Source organism: Lactuca saligna, chromosome 1, assembly GCF_052625555.1.
Source record: "Lactuca saligna cultivar CGN05327 chromosome 1, ASM5262555v1, whole genome shotgun sequence".
NCBI classification, from domain to species: domain Eukaryota; kingdom Viridiplantae; phylum Streptophyta; class Magnoliopsida; order Asterales; family Asteraceae; genus Lactuca; species Lactuca saligna.
Window position 1 is genome coordinate 59707058 of NC_136417.1, and position 21193 is coordinate 59728250.

Sequence of the window (21193 nt, forward strand, 5' to 3'; positions counted from 1 at the left end):
CCCAGTATCCGGTTGAAATAGACCGAATGGGAGGCCAGCAACCAGATATGCTCGGTAGTATTCGGTTGAAATAGACCGAAGGGGAGGCCGGCACCCAGATATGCTTGGCAATGTATTTTTTGTATGGTATGTGGTATGATGGGGGAACTCACTAAGCTTCGTGCTTACGATTTTCAGTTTTGGTTTCAGGTACCTCTTCTTCGAAAGGAAAGGAGTTGGCATGATCGCAACGCATCACAATATGATTTTCCGCACATGAGATCTTCGCGAGTTATACTCTGATGTTGTTTTATTATGACACATTTTGTTTATTGACATGTTCATTTTGATATGGGATGATACTATGGATGTTTTTAGACTATTGGTTTTATAATACTTAATTAAAAATGAAAATCTTGGTCTTAAATTTTGGGATGTTACACATAACCACCACAAACCATGGGGGAAAATGCCCCATCACTACCCTGCTCTAACTCCACCACCACCTACTACGCACCACGTACCACCATGCATCTCCACCGCATGACCACGACCCACTACTTACAACCACCAACATTGTGTGTTATTAAATGCATATAATGAAATAAATCATGTGTGATTATATTTATTTAATCACATAAATCACATGTGATTATATATAACTAATCACATATGATTTATATAAACAAGATTAGTTTTCATGTTTTCCATTCAACAATTTTTCTCATTTATTTAATCATATTTGATTATATATATTTAATAACATATGATTAATGTGAACAAAGATTTGTTTTTGTTTTATCGATCCAATGGTTGTTATCTTGTATATAATCAAATATGATTATATGTATCTAATCACATATGAACTATATAGACAAGATTTTTGTCCATATAAATCATATCTAATTAGATACATAGAATCACATGTGATTAGATGTATTTAATCACATATTATTAAAGTTGATGAAGAACAGTTATTGAATCGAGAACGCAATAATGAATCTCATCCACATAAATCGTATGTGATTCAGTAGTTGTGTTGGATTAGTGTCTAAGTTCATAACTATTTTGGTATGTACTTGACCCGATGGTGCATGGTCCTTTTGGGTTGCCTTCACCAAAACAACTAGATAGGATGAATTATGGAGAGAAAGGATTAATTATGATTTATTAATATATTATGAGAATAATATATTAAAGGAAAAATCATATTGTTTAATTAATATTAGTCAATAATTAATTAGGAATTAATTTTGTGGCTAAAAGACATTAATTAAACTTAAGGGACTAGAACTTTCAATTGTATGATAGCTGAATATTGAGCTAATGGACTCCATATTAAAGGGGTGGACGAATTCTATGGGGAAACCCATTAGAAATCGTCCTAGGCCTTTAAGGAAGGAGTCCATGGGTTGCTTAGGGCCTAAGCATCCAAATTAGGGTTTCCTTGTTTGATAACCCTAATAGCCTCACTATTTAAAGATCCCTAGAGCACCAAAAATGTGTGGAAGTAACTCATTATGGTTTTGGACGGTTTTGGGCAGCCTCATTCTTCATCCTCTTGCTCTTGGTGTTTGTGAGCCATTAGAGGAGTGACAATTGTGACTCTAAGCTTTCTAAAGTCATTACATAGAGGATTTGAGATTGTTATTACTACATAACAATCAAGGTAAGATATAAAAACCCTTTCACATGTTAATATGATTAAATGTATGCTAGAACTAGGGTTTAAAGTCTTGGATGAATTGCATGTACAATAGAGAAACCTAGATCCAAGAATTAGGGTTTGCATGAGAACATAGGATGTTCTTATGGCTAAAACCCATCAGTGCTATCAGATCCTTGATTGGTTTCTATTGTATTGATGCCTTGGTTATTTGTTCAAGCTTAAAAAATAGTTTTTTTAGCCCCCTGTCTGATGAACTCAGCGAGTTCCAATGTGGACTCAACGAGTAGCTCCAACTCGGCGAGTCCATAGAGGAACTCGGCGAGTTCGAGCGTCAAAAGGAGGTAGTTTCAGGATTTTTTACCTATTTTGACTTAGGATAATTGCCATAATTGTTTAAAATTAATAAAATTCGAATTTTGTTGATCCCTTATGATTATCCTTGTCAAGATTAAAAGATTTTGGTCATTTAATTAGATAATTCTTACCTTATTTGATAAATGTTAAATTATATGAATTATTTGATCATTATCTTACAAGAATTTGAACTAGATCTAATTAGATAACCACCAATTAATAGTTAATTGCCTTATTTGAATTATGTGATCTAGAATATTCTTGACAAAATTTGGAAATGTTTCAAATTAATCCCTTTAGGTTTTATAGTTTAAATTTGAACTTAAAAGTTTTGTTTTTGAAATTTAAATAAGTTAAGCCCTAATGTTTTGAAATGTTTCAAAACTTTCCCTCAAGTTTTGGAATTTAAAAGTTGATTAATAGTTTAATTTAGAAATGTTAAATTCTAAAACCCTAGTATTGTTTTGAAAAGTTCAAATCACACCCTTATGGTTTTATTAATTAATTAAGGTGTTTAATTAAAGGAGATTTAATAAATCCATAAAGTTTAGGTTCACATTTAGTTAAATTAAAAGTGTAATTTATTAAATTAGACCACCTAGTATTTTTAAAAGTGTAATATACACCCTATACTATATATAACATTAAAAGTCTAACATTATATATGTATGAGTAAAAGTCAGTCTTACCGTTAGTAGGCCTCATTTACGAAGCTGGTCTATAAGGGGTGTTTAAGGAAATTGCCTATAAAATGGCAATTAAATGGGTATCCACTCTTACCCACCGCACTCTTGACTAGTGGAGGGTCGTTAGCCGAATGGGTAGGATAGGACAAAAACCTTCCATTATAAGTATAATGAAGTACAAAAGTAACTAAATGCTTTTACAAAATTTCCAATCTTAGTTACTTTAGGCAAAAGTGAATTGATGCAATTCCATGAAATTACACTTTGTACCCTTACGAAGACGTTAGTGGAGCGTGTGTGGTTAACCGGCACACTAAATGGTTCTAAGCAAAGGTAGCAAAGGGTGACTCAATGTTTTTCATAGTTCGGTGGAGCGTGTGTGGTTAACTGGCACATCGAATAGGTGACTGTAACATGTGGGGGCACCATGTAAGTTTGCATGGTTATTCACACCCGCTTTGTGATCCTCGGTATCCCAGTCACAAACTAGAAGGGCATATTGAGATTTAAACATGTCATTGAAATGTTCAATGAATCTCAAAAGATCTAGGAATGTTCAATGGATTTAAAACTTAAATTTCTTTTTCGTTTTTCTTGGTGGAAATTGGTAAATCATCATTTACCTACCTTCAAATATTCTACAACTAGATTACGGCATCCCTTTTCTAGGTTGTAGTGTATTGTGTTGGATCCTAGCTTCGATGTTTCATTTGGGTGTCACATCGAGGATTCTAATCAACTAACTTGAATTTGTTTTCTCCCATTTTGTAGATGTCAAAGTATGACAACTATGGTATTCCCAAATCCCGTGGAACAAGCTTTCCACATGAAGATAATATTCCACGATTCGATCGAGGAACAAGAGATCAGGCTTCACTTCCTCCACCTCCTCCTATTATTCTCCCTAACCCAAAAGTTCGAAAGATTGAAAAGTTCAAACTCACTCAAGCCCTTTTGGCAAGTAAACATGAAGAAGGAAAGTCGGTGTGTGCACACGTCCTAGAGATGAAGTCACACATTGATAGATTAAGAATGTTGGGATCTGTTGTATGTGAGGAGTTGGCTGTTGACTGGGTTCTTCAGTCACTTCCTAGCTCATATAGTGAGTTCGTAATAGAGTACTATATGATGAACCACGACGTAACCCTCATTAATCTCACCTATATGCTTATTGTTGTTGAATCAGCAATGATTTAGCGCACTGGAAAAGCAAAGTTGATTAGTGGATCGGCCTTCCAGACCTCTATGGATATAGGCAATGGCAACGAAAGGCATGCCATGATCGAAAAGTTTGATCATAAGAGAAAGGAAAAGTTAGAAGTAGTTCCGTGTGCTGTTCCAAAAGAGTCAATTTTCTTTTATTGCCAAGAGAAGGGGCATTGGAGATGAAGCTACCATATTTACCTAAGAGATCTAAGAGATGGGAGAGTCCAAATGTATGGCTCTGCTTTAGGTAAAATCCATTAACTAACTCTTTTAAGTTCCTATTCTAGATTCTTAATAAATGATGTGATAAGATTACATTTCGATGTCTTATAGGATCGAAGAAAATAGAGGAAGCTTAAGGAAAGAAGTGAGCGGAATCTAATCATGAAGAAATGGATTTCGATCGCACTACTTGAAGATTAGAATCTTGTGCTACTACTTGGAGTTAGAATAAGATTGCTAAGAAATATGTATTAACAAAGTTTTTCAATTGAATTGCATTGTAAGGACAAATTTTTCTGCAATAAAATAAATTCTGATTTTATATTATTTATTTATCTTTGCAATGGCGTATATGAAAAATTGATGTTTGTAAGTTTGGATTTGATTCTTAATTATGTTATTTGTGGAAAGGTCAAGAATTTACCAAATAGGAAAAGTTTCTCATCACCCAAGTTTCAATTGGATAGAAAGTTGGAATCATACAACAGGTATTGCATGATGAATGAGAAGTTTTATATTTGGAAATTAGACTAATTCGTTGACAAAGTGTCAAGTGAAGGACTAGGAGATCAAGTACACAAGGTTGTGTGTTGATCAAGTCCACCACAAGAATGACAAAGATATTCGTCATGATTTACTAAAGGTTTAGTGGATATGATTATACTTATAAGATTAAGTGTAATTCCGAGTTGATTTGAAAGAGTTTAAATCAATAGCAGAACGAATAAGAAGAATCAAGTAGGTAGAAAGATAAAAGTTTCTCTATTCTAAGAAGAAGGGAGAGTACCTTTTATTATGTTTTATGATAGGTCTTAATGATTAAGAACCATATCTCAATTGATCCTCTAAGTGAGTGTTAGTACAATTGTATGTCTGAGAAGAGGAATCAAGAATTGAAGAAATGGTTAAATCAAGAAGTCAATCATACTTCGTTCCAAAACAAGTCTTAGAGTTAAGATTGTGACATTGAGTGACAAGTCTTAAGAAGGTTTATAACATTCATCAAATGTTGAATTTGGAAAAAGGTTTTCTTATTCTTGCACATTTGAAATTGGTAAGTTGTGATGTATTGGATTAGACAAAGACCAACGAGGACCAATTTTGTGAAGTGTTTTGTCTTGATAAATGCTACACTAACTCTTGAATATTTTTTGTCAAGAAATGTTTATTGACAAGAGAATCTTATATGTCAAGGAGTCAGTGGGAGTCTTAATAGTCTTGAAAGGGTTCAAGAACAAATCAAAATAAACCTTATCGAACATCACTAGCACACGACTTGAGGTTTACAACCTATCGTGTTAACACTATCTTGTTTCTGTGTCATTCCAATCGAGTTAATTATGCATATGAGTTCTATGAGTTCTCATTTGTATGCATAAAAGGCAAGCACCTTGATCAATGAAAAGTACATTGATAGGAAAGGGTGAGCTGCTTAACTACTTGGAAGACATGGTGAGCACTCGTGTTACCATAAGACAAGAAATCAAGATTGAGAATGTTCGGTCCATATGAGTTTGAATTTGTCGTAAACTTTGGTTTTGACAAATTCACATGGATAGGAACACATACACCATTAAAATCTAAGTGTCATAAGATTCCCTCCATCATGAAGATGACTGTGAGGAAATGCTTTCACTAAGAGAGATTTTAAAAAGATAGTGATTGTGAAATTGTATTCTCGAATTTGATTACGGTTACGTTATCCCTTTCCATGATTCGAATTGTGAGATTTGGCAATTAGTCTGAATTTTTTAGACACACATATGAGCTATCTAAGGCAAAGGTGTATAAGTTTAAGAAGCTTAGATAAAGGATTATCATGTCAAAGCTAGTAGGAGCATAAGTATTATGCTTATTTGATAATAATCATCATGATAGTGGGAGCATAAATGTTGTGCTTGTATGATTATTAAGGCAAGTATTGCAAGTTAGCAATATTAATTATAGAAAACAAGAGTTATACTTTGCAAAGTCGTAAGGGTTAAATAGTTGTTTTGCTATAATTAAGGGAGAGAATATTATGCTTCATTTCAAATCTAAAGGCTTAGGTTGTGGAATGTGAATAAATTTAGTTAAGGATACATAGTGAGTTCTCAAATTTCGATTATGATTATGGCATCCCTCTTCATAGTTCGAATTGTGAGAACGTGACACATAAAATATTATGGCAGAAGATTGATAAAGTATCATATCTTTATGTAAGACATTATGCATCGTGTCCTATACGCTTCGGGTAAAGGATCGATTGAAAATGCTATAATATTTGACCATTCTAAAATTTTCCAAATGGGTAGCGCATTTAGAGGGAAAAAGGGCAAGAATCGGTTTTGACTAAGATAATTAAACAACTATCAAAGGACAATCCAAAGCTCGCTAAGGATTGGTCGCTTGTGAGTAGTTGGAAGTATGATATTGGATGGACCATATCGACATTATTATGAATAGATGAGATTCTATTAAGAATAAGTTGTCATATGGAAAATATGGAAATGTTTCCATATTAGGAGTTGGATATTGAGATTCTATGTCTAGATTAGAAAATTTTATGCGAAAGGATGTTCGAGGAATGTACTTTGAGTGAGAGACATCAAGCCTATGGAATTGTATTGTAACAATCTCAGATAGAGGACTTTGTAATTTCATTGGCAATAGTCATTGTGATTTTTACATAAAATGTTAGATTCTAGCATATTCTCTAAGTAGTAAGAATTTGATATTCTTTCACTTATGAAAAAGGATTAGGAGTTATGAAATGAGTATGATTGGAAATGTGTTCATTTGATCTATTTCACAAAGTAAGAACCGTAGGTAAACATTGTGTTCATGCTAAGAGCATGGGACAAATGTAGTAATGATTCAAGTAAGAAGTTGATTACCCGAAACGACAAATAATGAGTAATCGATATGGTGATAAATAAAAGGTGTTTTATTTATACTCTAAGGTTTGAGGCCATATGGGATTAGTATTATTCTTGTGTTTCACTATGCATGTTTTGACTTCCTTAATAATTTAACTGGTTCAGAACAGTCAAATTATTCGAACGGCCCACAGTCGTTCATATGTTGGAAGTAGGTATGAATGAAGACTGTCGTGAATTGGTGTGTGGATTGTCTAAAGTGTATTAGATATAAGAAAATGTTTGCTGCAACGTTCATGAGTGCTTATGAATATGATTTGAGCATTGGATTAAACCCACGCTCACTTGGATCACTTCATGGATTTTATCACGAGTGATTGGTGAGACGATAACGTCTTATATTCTTGAAACCGAGATATGTGAGTTGTATCTTGCGATTCAGTTGCACATTGATAATATGTAAACGCACCAGTAACTTGGTGTTATAAAACATATTGTTGTGTGTAATTCGGTAAGTGAGTTCAAGCGAGCATTGAGTCAAAATTTATCTGTTCCTTTTATCCAAAGTATGATAAAAGCGATATCTTTGGGCCCCTCGATGATTTAGTGATGGCACCTAAGCGCTTGACCGAGCCAAGACTAAATTGATGGCTCAATTGTAGTCTGTTGTCAGTCGTCAAAAAACGGAAGTCGGGAAATAGTATAGAGGGAATGATTAAGTTCATGTCTCATATCTATACGATATCTAGAATGGAGGAATATATGATCCCTTATCTAAAGGACACGCGTATCTTATAAGATCAGAGTTGACAGCGGCTTTAGAAAGCTACGATTGCAGATCAGGATCTGAAGTCATACACAGAATAGTTATTAGACTTATCCAAGTGGGTGACTGTTGGATTAGTGTCTAAGTCCATAACTATTTTGGTATGTACTTGATCCGATGGTGCATGGTCCTTTTGGGTTGCCTTCACCAAAGCAACTTGATAGGATGAATTATGGAGAGAAAGGATTAATTATGATTTATTAATATAATATGAGAATAATATATTAAAGGAGAAATCACATTGTTTAATTAATATTAGTCAATAAATAATTAGGAATTAATTTTGTGGCTAAAAGACATTAATTAAACTTAAGGGACTAGAACTGTCAATTGTATGATAGTTGAATATCGAGCTAATGGACTCCATATTAAAGGGGTGGGCGAATTCTATTGGGAAACCCATTAGAAATCGTCCTAGGCCTTTAAGGAAGGAGTCAATGGGTTGCTTAGGGCCTAAGCATCCAAATTAGTGTTTCCTTGTTTGATAACCCTAATAGCCTCACTATTTAAAGATCCCTAGAGCACCAAAAACGTGTGGAAGTAACTCCTTAGGGTTTTGGACGGTTTTGGGCAACCTCCTCTCTCCTCATTCTTCATCCACTTGCTCTTGGTGTTTGTGAGCCATTAGAGGAGTGACAATTGTGACTCTAAGCTTTCTAAAGTCATTACATAGAGGATTTGAGATTGTTATTACTACATAACAATCAAGGTAAGATCTAAAAACCCTTTCACATGTTAATATGATTAATTGTATGCTAGAACTAGGGTTTAAAGTCTTGGATGAATTGCATGTACAATAGAGAAACCTAGATCCAAGCATTAGGGTTTGCATGAGCACATAGGATATTTTTATGGCTAAAACCCATCAAGTTGTTCTTGTGTATTTAAATACATATAATTACATAATCATATGTGATTATATGTATTCAATCACATAAATTATATGTGATTAAATACATATAATCATGTGTGATTATATCTATCTAATCACATATTATTTATATAGACAATATTCGTTTTCGGATTTTCGATTCAATAATTTTCTTACATGTTTAATCATTGTTATTATATGTATTTAATCACACATGATTAATATGGACAAAGAACAACTTTTGATCCAAGAACTCAAAAACAAATCTCGCACATATAAATCATAAGTGGTTTGATACATATAATCAAATATGACTAAGTACATAATAATAAATACTGAATTGAAAACAAAAACGAAAACCACTATCCACCACCCACCCACTACTTACAATCACTAGCACCATTTATAATTAAACACATATTATCACATAAATCATATGCGATTATATGTAGTTAATCACATAAATCAGATGAGATTAAATATGTATAATCACATGTGAATATATATATATATATATATATATATATATATATATATATATATATATAATCACATATGATTTATATAGATAATATTCATTTTCATATTTTCGATTTCATAATTTTTTTCATGTATTTAATCACATATGATTAATGTAGACAAAGAACAACTTTGGGGAGAACACAAAAACAAATTGTGTCCTTATAAATCATATGTGATTAGATACATATAATCACATGTGATTAAATACATGAGAACGTTTAGAGTTAGAAACTGGTAATTTAAGAGTTTGGGTACCATACCTCAAATTTCTCTGCTGGTCCATATAAGCTGCCATCTCTTGAACTTCTCTGTCAACGACATAATTTTCTGATAAAACCTGAGCTGCATTAATAGACAAATTTTTGTGGAGCACTAATGCTAGTGATTCATGGTTAGCAATCTCAAAGTATTCTGCAGATAATGGTTCAATTACATTAATGAAATTAAGGTCTGAAACATCATCAGGATAATGCATGGCATCATAAATATTGAAGTTGATAACTTCACCATCAGATTCCATTGAAAAGGTACCATCATAAACATCTATTTTGGTTCTGGCAATTTTTAAAAATGGTCCCCCCCCCCCCCAAAAAAAAAAAAAAAAAAAAAAAAAAGAATAGAACCTGAATTTGGTGAGTCTTCATCTCCCACATCTAAAACATAGATATCAGTTGGGAATATAAGTTCATTCACTTGAACCAAAACATCTTCCAGCACACCTTTTGGGTGCACCAGAGAACGATCAGCTAACTGAATGATGACTCATGTTCTTTTTAAAGGCCCTACCCCAATAGTTTTAAAAAGTGAGTGTAGCAAAACATTTATAGAAGCTCCTAAGTCCAACATAGCTCGTGGAACTAAAAGGTTCCCAACTTGCAAGGAACAGTAAATACTCCTGGATCCTTATACTTTGGGGTAGCCTTATTTGTAAAATAGCTAAAACATTCTCGCTTACTTTAATTGTTTCGTTTCCTTTTAATTTTCTTTTTGAAGTACATAACTCATTTAAAAAATTTAGCATATCGGGGTAGTTGTTTAATTTCATCAAGAAGGGTAATATTTACCTCAACCTTTCTGAAGAAATCTATAATATCTTTGTCTTCCTTTTCTTTTTCCGTGTTTTTTAGTCTTGAGGGAAAAGGAGGAGGAGTAATCTTTACCTCAGCTTCAACAGGTCTATCTTTTTTCTGCACCTCTTCAGTCGCCTGAAATTCTTAGTCAATCACGATCTCTTCTTCCTCATCTTCTTGTTGATCTAGTCCTTTGTATTTTTTACCACTTGTGAGGGTGACAGCACAAGCATTGTGCTTCGGGTTTTTCTCAGTCTGAGATGGAAATTTTCCTTGGGTTTGTGCTTCTAGTTTGCTCATGGAGTTCGCGAGTTGTGATGCCTGTTGCTCCAGATTTTTGATGCTAGACTTTGTTTCATTCTAGAAAGCTTAGGTACTGGTAGCAATAATTTTAACTATGTCTTCCAAAGACATGTTGGAACTACTAGCTTGTGAATGAACAGGTGGTTGCTAAAAGTTGCTTTGGTGTTGATTTTGCTGGAAAGGTTGCTGAAATCCAGGTGGAGCTTGGTATTGGTTCCTTTGCTGGAAGTTCTACTAAGGCCTTGGCTGGAAATTGTTATTTTGAGGCCCTCCCCAAGCTTGGTTATTGTAATGTTGATCAAATGGCCTTTGTTGAAATCCTCCCATAGCTTGAACAGATTCAGTGTCTTCTTGAAGTAGTGGGCACATATTAGTTGGGTGCCCAGTTTTGCAGCAGACCCCACAAGGTTTGACTTTTGCTTCAATACCTTTTTCTTTTGTCAACAAAAAGATAGCCCTTTGTCAATTTTGAAATCTGAGATTCTAGGTGGGCGTTACTTATTTATTTGACTCCTATTGGCCAGTCCGGGTACCACTCTTCTTCAGTTGATGAATGTTTTGATTCATTAGCCAACTTCTCAATTAATGCCATGATCTCTATTAGTGTCATTTCTGAAAGTGACCTTCCACTTGATGCATTTATAAGTCGCCTCTTCATCGGTATCAATCCTTCGCAGAAACACTGATAATCACTAATGCCATGTTGAGGGCATCGGACCGGCAAGTTCTTGACACGCTCCCAATAAGTGTGGAGAGCCTCTCTTTTTCCTTGCTTTATACCAAGAATCTCTTTGCGCAGGCTTGACACTTTCGCCTCAGGAAAATATTCCTCTAGAAAAAGTTTGGCGAGTTCATTCCAACTTGTTATTGAACCAGACATGAGGTTATATAACCACTCCTTTGCTGCATCTTGAACTGAAAAAGGAAACACCTTTAGTTTGATCTGGTCTTCAGTAACTGCGTGGGGTTTCATTCTAGAACAAACGACATGGAATTCCTTGAGATATTTGTGAGGATCTTCATTCTCAAGGTTGTAGAACGGGAGCAGCAGATGGATTAAACCGGATTTGAGCTCAAAGTTCCGAGCTTCTGGAAAGGTGATACACAGAGGTTGCTGGGTAATCTCTTGTGTTGCCCATTAACAGAGAGTCTTTTCAGCATCGTCTCCGCTTTCGCTCATGAGTGATTCTGTTTTGCTTTCAGAAGAATCTGTGAGTTCGGGTTTGTCTGAATATGATGATGAGTATGTTTTGAACGGGATGTTAATGGGTGAAGTAGGTGGTGCTTTTGGAAAAGGTTAAAATGAGGCTTCAAAGTCGTTCCACAAGGGAGTGCCTTGTGGTGTGGGTATTTTGTCATGTGAAGGGGGGAGGCTGAGGTTCCTGCTTGTTGCTTCCAAAGTTTTGCCTCCTTCTTTAGCTTCCTAGCAGTATTCTCAATCTCTAGATCAAAAATTAGATCACATGTACGTGAAGATGTTAGCATAAAACTATTAGTGTTAACCGTGTCCCCGGTAATGATGCCAATTTGTTAAAACCGTTGTCGTGCACAATTTAAGGAAATAAAAATATAAATTAAACTGCTCTATTGCACTAACAGGTTGTACAAGCAAGTAGGGTCGGATCCTCAGGGACACGTCATAAAGTTTACACCTCTTTGTGTAAGGCGTGAACTAATTCTTGATGAGTGCAATAAACATAAAAAGGGGGGGGGGGTTATTTCTGACAATTAGACTAATAAAAATAGAAAATATCAAAAGAATAACTAAATTTAAAGTGATGACAATTCAAATAAGATAAAGCAATTACAGTTTCGCGGTGACACCTCTGATCATATAATTAATCCTCAACACAGTATTTGACTATGCACTTGTTTAAACGGTTACTAAGGTTCGTTAACAAGCTCTAATGACCGCTATTACAAAAATCATTTAATCAAAATAAGTTCTTTGAATTAAACCTAACTTTTTACTAAATTAACCAAACAAGCTCTTGATTAACAAAGAAAAGTTGCTTTAGACACAGTGTAGTTTCCCAGTAAAGTTCAATACCTCTCATAAGCTCGGAGGCGTTAAAACATGTTTGATCATTTTGTTGGGTTTTGAGCATTCTAACACTCCTAATGTGTACATGCAACCCTAAATACCTTGGATCTATGTTTTCTCTATTATACATGCAAATATGAATATTCCAAGGTATTACCCTAACCAGCATACAATCTTTGATACTTGGGTAATAAAATAGATAGAATACATACCTTGTTGATGTAGATTGACTCCATGAAGCTCGAGAGCCTAGTGCCCCAAGTGTGAAACCTCAAATGGTTCACACAACATCATCAACACTTGGAATAACCATGAGAAGAAGACACTCATGCTCAAATCGGCTAGCCCTCATAGATGTATCACTAGTGCCAACTTCTTGAGCCAAATGGGTCCTTATATAGTGTGCACATTAGGGTTACACCATGTAACCCATGACTTTACCCATTCCTTATGCTCCATGGGTTTTAATCTCCATGAAGTATCCATGGGTCACCACATGGGTTAAACCCAACATAAGGAATCATGGATCATAAGCCCACATATATAACAATGAATGATTTACACACTCAATCCCCATATATTTAATTAGTCTCTTTTGATCACTAAATTAAGTCCAAATTAATTCTTGATCAATATTAATTAAATAACATGATTTCATATTAATATATTAGAACTTGTAATATATTAATATGTCACAAATGTCCTCTTCTCACAAACGGTCTATCCAAATGTTCTGATACCATGCAACCCAAATGGATCATGCTGAGTCAGGTCAAGTACATACCAATTATAGTTATGGACTTAGACACCAATCTAACACATTTCATATTAGATTTAACCCTAAACTCAGAATTAATCTAATATTTGTCACTTTTTACTAATTAGTCTAGACAATTACGGATCTAAACAACCAGATGACTAGTATGATTCACAAACAATTTAAGTGGCCAATAGAAATTGAAATCAAAATCAAACATTCAGTTTAACATAGAATTGATCAAAATAAGCAGTAATCATAGTCAAACATAGTGTCTAATGATTAATCATATGAAAAGGTTACGTATTGCGAAACTGAAATCTGAGTTTTTAGTCTGACATGGCTAAAAACATATTACAAAAAGTAAAAATAGAGTCTAAATGGAAAATCTTACTAAATAATGAAAAGAAATTGAATTGTCTCCTTTAGATCTGCGTTCTTCACTTGAAACCCTCTGAAAATTGCCTTGGAGTCGCCAGGAATCGCCAATTAGGGTTGTTGGATGAGTATGGGGCTCTATTTATACGTTTGGCTGTAAAAATGTCATGCATGTGATCGCATGTACACAACTTGCGATCATATGTATCACCAAAAACGTACCACGGGCCTTTTAAATGAAGTACATTACCATTTTGAAGCATTTTGGCCAACCTGCGATCGCAAAGGCACAACCTGCAATCGCATGTATCTTTTTTTCTAGTCTGATGAATTTTTTGGCATGAAAAAACCACGAAGTGAGGCTGCGACCCAACCTCCAATCGCAAAGGCATATCTGGGATCGCATAGGGGCAACATGCGATCACACGTTGTCATTTTTTGGCTCTTTTGATCATCGTTCCTCCTTCCAAGCAGTTCTTGATCATTTCTCGGCATCCTTCCTCGGTCTAGACTCCAGTTAAGCTCCAAAGCATCCACTAACGCATCATGAACTCGTGTAATCATCCATGTGTTCCAAATTACCCTGAAAAGTCATAACAAAAGTGAGCATTATGGGCATTCTACAAAATAATCACGAAACACGAAATACATGAGAATAACCAGGAGTTAGTTAGCTTTTTATAATGAAATAACAAGGAAATTGTGCTAAAAAGATGCATATAAAATGCATCTAACAATGACGACTTTTGGATTCGCATTTTACATAGGTTCCATAAAGGAATGAACCGTGGAGAATATCGTTCAAAACATCAAGTGTACTCAAAATAAGGGAAGATGAACAAGGAAATCATGTTGTTTAATGATTTGTATACCAATATGAAACGTCAATGGAAAAGTGTAGAAAGGGATGATGTGATTTTGAGGAAAGCGCTGAAAGTGTATCAAAAAGAAAATCTGAAGGCTTTCAAGTTTCTTGAAGTTTGGAATTTTATGAAAGATAACAAGAAATGGCAAAACATCAAAACATCAGACGATCATATCGATAGTGGTTCAAAATGCAACAGAACATCTAAGTGCGACCACACTACATCAGATGCTCGTGTTTAATTTGATCTGAACGAAGATGAACCTGTTCTAGTTTCACCACCTTCCGACCAATGGGAAGAGACAAAGCAAAAAAGCAAAGGCAAAGGCAAAGTGTCGGATTCAGACGAGTTGAAAGAAATAGGGGCTGACATGAAGGGTATAAAAGATAGAATGGACACGATTTTGCAAATTGTTTCTGAAAGAGAGCTTCGGAAACAAATAGACTGTGACATTAGAGTATTATCGTTGGACACGACGAATATGACCGGGGATGAGCTTCAAGTTATTTTGGCGATGAAGGAGGAAGTGAAAAAACGTTACGCAAATCGTGGCTAACTTCTAGTTTTTTTTTCAAGTTGTTAATCATTTTGTGTATTTTTTTATTTTATTTTTTTATGTTTTTAAGTTGTATGTTTTATGTTTCTAATTTGCTTTTCTAAATTTTTAGTTTTTTTTTTAAGTTAAGCAATGTATGGCATTTTTATTTTTAATTAATGAAATATTATCTTTTTTTTAAATGAAGATTTTATCCATTGTAAAAATAATAAAATAAACCCAAGTAATGCAATGTAATTTGTTTTTAAAAAATAAGTTTTATTTGATTAAATTATTTAAAAAAAAAAAGTGTGGCACCACTCACTCCTTGTGTGTGGCAAGAAACCACACTTATGTGGTAAAAAATGATGTGGCGCACATGTGGCAGTGAAGGGAGTGCGGTTTTGGTGGCACCACTCCTTCCAGCCTAACAAACCTTATCGGGTTCTTGTAATCATCTAAAAACTCCAAATTGTTATTGCTAATTTTTGGAGACTGATTCACTCTTTCACCGATATATAGCCACTATAGGCATACTAAGTATGGGTCCCGACTCTAGTTGTGTGAACCAAGTTAAAAATGGTGCTTTATTTTTCGTTTGCATTATTACTGTGTGTGTGAGATTGTGTATCAAATTGTTGAAGTGCTTAAACCCTGCAACCAGTATCAAAGTTATGGCTGAAGATGGGAAGTTTAAGATCGATAAATATGAAGGCCACAATTTTGGGTTTTGGAAAATATAGATCGAAGATTACCTTTACGGGAAGAAGCTACACAAACCCTTGATTGAAATCTGAAGGTCACACCATTTTTTTGTTATTTTTTTGAGTTTTTGGGATGGAAGGAGAAGCCATTTTTTTCATAAAAATTGTATTGTTTGAGTTAAGGGAAAATTCTAAACTTAAACAATACAATTTTTGTAAAAAAAATGATTTCTCCTTCCAACCCAAACGGATGATTTTTTGAAAGGGTGTGACTATTCTTCTTCGATTTTAATGGTTTTTTCCCCTTAACTTGAACACCCTTTTGGTGCTATTTGAAAACGAAATGTATGTGGCAGGCGTTGAGGTAACCTGCTCCTTTTTATCACCCTCTTCTTCGTCATCCCAAATCCTCCAAACAGCTTCACAAGCAGTGTCTATGACAATAAGGGGGTGTTTGGGATTGCTTTTTAACCTAAAAAGTCTTTTTCAATATAAAAACTTTTTTACTTAAAGATCTTTCCAAAAGAATGATTTAAAATGTATTTGAATTAATTTTGAAAAAGGAATGGCCAAAAAGCTAAAAGTCACCAATTTCTAACTTTTAAAACCATTTTTTTCTTCTTACCTAAAAGTTACAAATTAACTTTTAGATTTGCCAAATATTTTTTCAAACTTTTAGATTTTTAAGAAAAGCCAAAATCCAAAAAAATCATTTTTAAAAGAAATCTCTAACACCCTCTAAGTTAAAAATCCACAAGAGATGGACTTTTCGGCCCTCACAATATTTTACTAAAATGCAACTTGTATAAAAATGAAAAGAACATGTTCATGCATATCGGTCAAATACAACACTTTCAGAAAATGTTATATTCTGACAGCAACACATTGTCATGATTGCAGAAAAAAAACCGGAGCATCTTCAACAAGGAATGATCTAGACATGCCAAATCATAAACGATGTTAACCATAAGCAGGAGGTTAAAACAACATGGAGCGGTTGGTGGGTTGATACATCTCTCACTATTCTTATTGTAAATCGGTCAAAGAAATTGTCCTTGTGGTTGTATTACTCCACCAAAAGGTAAACCACCAAACCCTTTGGCAATCTATGGGAATGATGACATGTTCCTGAATGATATGTTGTTTTTGGAGTTCTCATTAATGAATGATCAAGTAAATGAGATACATCATTTTCATTAAAGTTACATCTCCAAAAAAGTTAAAGCCTATTTGGGGGTAACTAAACTTAGAGATCTATGGGCATGCACAATCACATAATCTGAGGAAGAGAGAATACAAAGCAGCCATCATTTTTTGCATGTAATAATCTTGGCACAGAGGGTTTGATCAAAATCAAACTCAACCCAAGCAAAACTGGCTGCTCAAAGAAGGGTGTGTTTAAGCAACTCCACCCTTAGATGCTAACATAGAACATTCAACAGATATAAATGTCAGAGAAACAAACATCAACAGGCATGTAATATCTTTATCTGCTACTTGATTAGACTCTTCAACTATATAGGAATAAACTGAATGTATTCTAAACAAGAAATGTAAAACCAGTTCAAGATTAACCTAAGGTAAGAGAGAAAGGGAACGGGCATGAAGGTTCAGTCACTTCAACAACCCCTTCAAGCATCTGAATGACCTTCCTCATGGTTGGCCTCAACAAAGGGTTTTCTTGAACACACCAAAGTCCAACCATCACAAACACTTTTAGCTTCTTATAGTCATCAAGAGCCTCCAAATCATTCTCAACAAGCAAATCCAATCTACCTTCCTGATAGCAATCCCATGCCCAATCAGTCAAGATTGCTTCATATTCATTACCACTCTCATTTTCTTTGACACTCTTTCGACATGAAATAATCTCTAGTAACAACACACCAAAGCTATAGACATCAACTTTTACTGTGACTGGAGCGTTTCTAAACCACTCTGGAGCCACATATCCTTTCGTACCTCGAATATCAGTATTTGTTCGACTTTGATTCATCACCAAAAGCTTCGCTAGTCCAAAGTCAGAAATACGAGCATTATAATACTCATCAAGAAGTATATTCTGAGGCTTAATGTCACAATGGATGATCTGAGTGCTACATTCTTCATGAAGGTACGAAAGTGCCTTTGCAATGCCTAATGCTATATGGCACCGATGATTCCAACTTGGTCTCATTTCTCCAAATAGAAAGCTGGCCAAAGTACCATTACTCATGTACTCATAAACTAGCAACCGATGTTCACCATCATCACAAAAGCCAAGCAACTGAACCAAGTTTCTGTGATGAGTCTTTGCAATAGCATTGACTTCGGTTCTGAATTCTTTCTCACCATCTTGAGCCATTTGATTCAACTTCTTCACTGCCACAGTGTTTGTCCCCATTACCCCTTTGTAGACTATTCCAAAAGCTCCTCTCCCAAGTTCATCTTTAAACCCATTAGTAGCATGGACAAGCTGTTGATATTTAAATCGAATCAGATTCGTTTCAGAATCTGGATTCAGTTTGCTAGTGTTTTTCTTGTAGACTAGAAAGATACCAAGACAAATGACAAGAAACAATATGATGTTTACAAAAACAGAGGTACCAAGGAGGGATGCACCCACGATTATCAAACTTTGCCGATTATTCTTGCTTCCAGAAAAATGAGGAGGGTTTTCAAGAGGAAGATCACCTTTCCGAGATTTCACGAAAGCTTTCACATTAAGTGAAACATCAACCTTTCCATTAGAGAGTGGAAGCTTCTTCTTCCAACATTTATTGCCTCTGTAAATTGCAACAGCGCAGAAACAATCATTTAAGCAGGAGTTTTTGCAGTCAACTTCACTAGTTGGGTTCATGATGACATAATCAGATGTTGGCCAATCAATATCCTTGAGTTCCACAAAATCGATATCTTCTTTTTTTGAGGCACCTTTGTCACAGTTTGGAAAGAAATATGGTTTGCAATCACCATATGGATCATTGGGATCAAGCAATGAAAACCCTCTTGGGCACTCACACTTAGGTCGATTATTCTGATCAAGGCTGCAGACATTGTTATATCCACATGCCCCACTTCCTTCAGAAGCAAGGAAACTAAGGCATATGTTTCCTGGATATGACCATACACGTTCCCAGCTTGAATTATCAGTGGAATCCCTGGAGTGATAGTATTGGGTAAAAACCCCATCAAAATCCAGCGTAACTCTGTGATAATAGTCTCCAAATGGAAGTTCCTGGCTTGGAGTAAGATCAAATTTGCTGCCATTTCTTCTCAATAAATACAAGTATCCGACTCCATCAAAGATAAGCTGTTCACCAGAATTCGACTGATTGGAGAGATCACCAGTTTTAGTGGCATAGTATGAAGGATAAGCATAATTGGTTGATATATCTCGAGTATTAAGAACGAGGTTCCCATCTTCAAGCAGACGTAGCTGAAACCTTCCTCTGGAGAAGTTAGTTCTACTCATTTTTGAGTAAATCTCTCCACCTTTCTCCATAACCTGAGTGGGCAACATAGTATCTGATGGAAATTCGAAACTATCCCATATCTTGCGAGATTCATTACCAACAATCACAAAGTTACCTGTATCATTCATGACACCATAAGCAATATCTGAGGTCGACCCAGAAGTCCATACATCCTTGCCTTGAGTATCACTCAGAACGAGTCCACGTCCATTTGTTAGCTCAATTGTCGACCCTCTAGGCACTGTAGGACCTCCTTCTGGATACCAGATGATGGTTTTTTCAGGTATCTTGTCAAACCATATGGATAACAAGAAGTTATTTTGACCTTGAATAAGTTGGAAACCGAAGGCAAAATCTCCAGAAGGTGAGAGCCATGGCATGGCATCGTTTGTAGCTGTGAGTGTTGCTCCAACAGATACAAAACGGTTTGTTTGTTGTGCGATAACTAAAAGTGGTAGGAAAAGAGTTAAGAGAATGAGATACGGGACTCGTTGCATTGAAAAGAGATAGAATGGAAGCACGATAGTAAAAAACTGTGGGACTTGAAGAAGAAAAAGATATGGGTATCAAGATAAGTGAAAGACAACTGGATTCTACATGCTTCCTCCTACTGCAAATCCTTTATGGAAGGAGATAGAGATTACTCCTGTTGAATAACGTTTAGCTGGTTTTCTTGAACCTCGTAGTTATCTTGACCAGTTTCCATGTACTGATTGGAGATTAATCAAGAAAACCAATCATCTTACACCATGGAAAGAACCTAATCTAATAAATAACATGAAACTGTCAACATCGAATACCAAACACTCCTGAGGCTGCTAAAAACAGTGATAAGTTTTCAATTTTCAACTTAAACTTATAGCATGACTTGCTATTAATTGTCAGTAGTCAAAGTCGTGAAAAGATGGTAAGAATTGAACTGAAAAGGAGATACGTGAATCCGTAGGAAGACTCCTGAATAAGTATTTGTCTTGATGAAAACTACATATAAAAAATTGGCATGAAATCATCCTCACCTTACAGCAGGGCTTAATCTGTTTTCCATTATTGATGCCATGAAACAGGTGTATGGCTACCATTGCACTAAATGACTGTAGTTGTAATTAAGTTAACTAATAAGTCTTTCTTACCTTATTTTATTATTTCTGTCTGTGTCGAGGACCACACAGTAAAGTTGAATTGGAAAGGCTTTCCAAACATATTTTATGACCCATATATGTTAATCATGCATCCTAGTTCTCCAGGTTGGAATATTCAGTGAATTAAGAAATTTTCAATTAGGTAATAATCCATTAGGAAACTTTCAACGAGGTAATAATCTATGAACAAGGAAAGTCTCACTAGGGCTTCTCTTATTCTGTCATATAAACGACCGTACCACATGGCTGAGGAGGAACACAAGCACACTATAATATTTAGGGGGTTGAAATAAAACTATATAACCAAAGAAAATTTTGGTTCCCAATTATAACATATCAAAAGCCACACAATAATAATAATAATAATAATAATAATAATAATAATAATAAATAAATAAATGAAGATCTTTTTACCACTTATCACTTTCATATTGATTTCGTCACATGTAATTTTATAGTTATTGTTAGGGTATGCACAAAACTGCATAAATCGTACAAACCGTCCACACCGCATAATGCGGTTTTCAACGTTCATGGGGGGGTTTGCAGTTTGTAATTTTTATAAACCGCATTTTGCGGTGCGATTTGTGGTTTATAGTTACAAATTTGCGGTTCAAACTGCACCGTACCACATTCTTTATATATATATATATATATATATATATATATATATATATATATATATATATATATATATATATATATATATATATATATATATATATATATATATATAGGGTTAGGTTCAT

The 21193-nt window shown here is 34.9% G+C and overlaps 1 protein-coding gene across 1 annotated transcript; it reads right to left on the reverse strand.

Moving 5' to 3' along the window:
- Positions 1 to 17005: 17005 nt before the first annotated feature.
- LOC145037223 (G-type lectin S-receptor-like serine/threonine-protein kinase LECRK3) lies at positions 17006 to 20127 on the reverse strand. The gene has a single exon (XM_078985840.1). The coding sequence runs from the start codon at positions 19800 to 19802 to the stop codon at positions 17421 to 17423; it is 2382 nt and encodes a 793-aa protein (XP_078841966.1). The 5' UTR covers positions 19803 to 20127; the 3' UTR covers positions 17006 to 17420.
- Between the last annotated feature and the right edge of the window lie 1066 nt (positions 20128 to 21193).

What these genes read in the sequence shown, in the direction of transcription:
- LOC145037223 (XM_078985840.1), bottom strand. Translation starts at nt 19,802, where the DNA reads ATGCAACGAGTCCCGTATCTCATTCTCTTAACTCTTTTCCTACCACTT.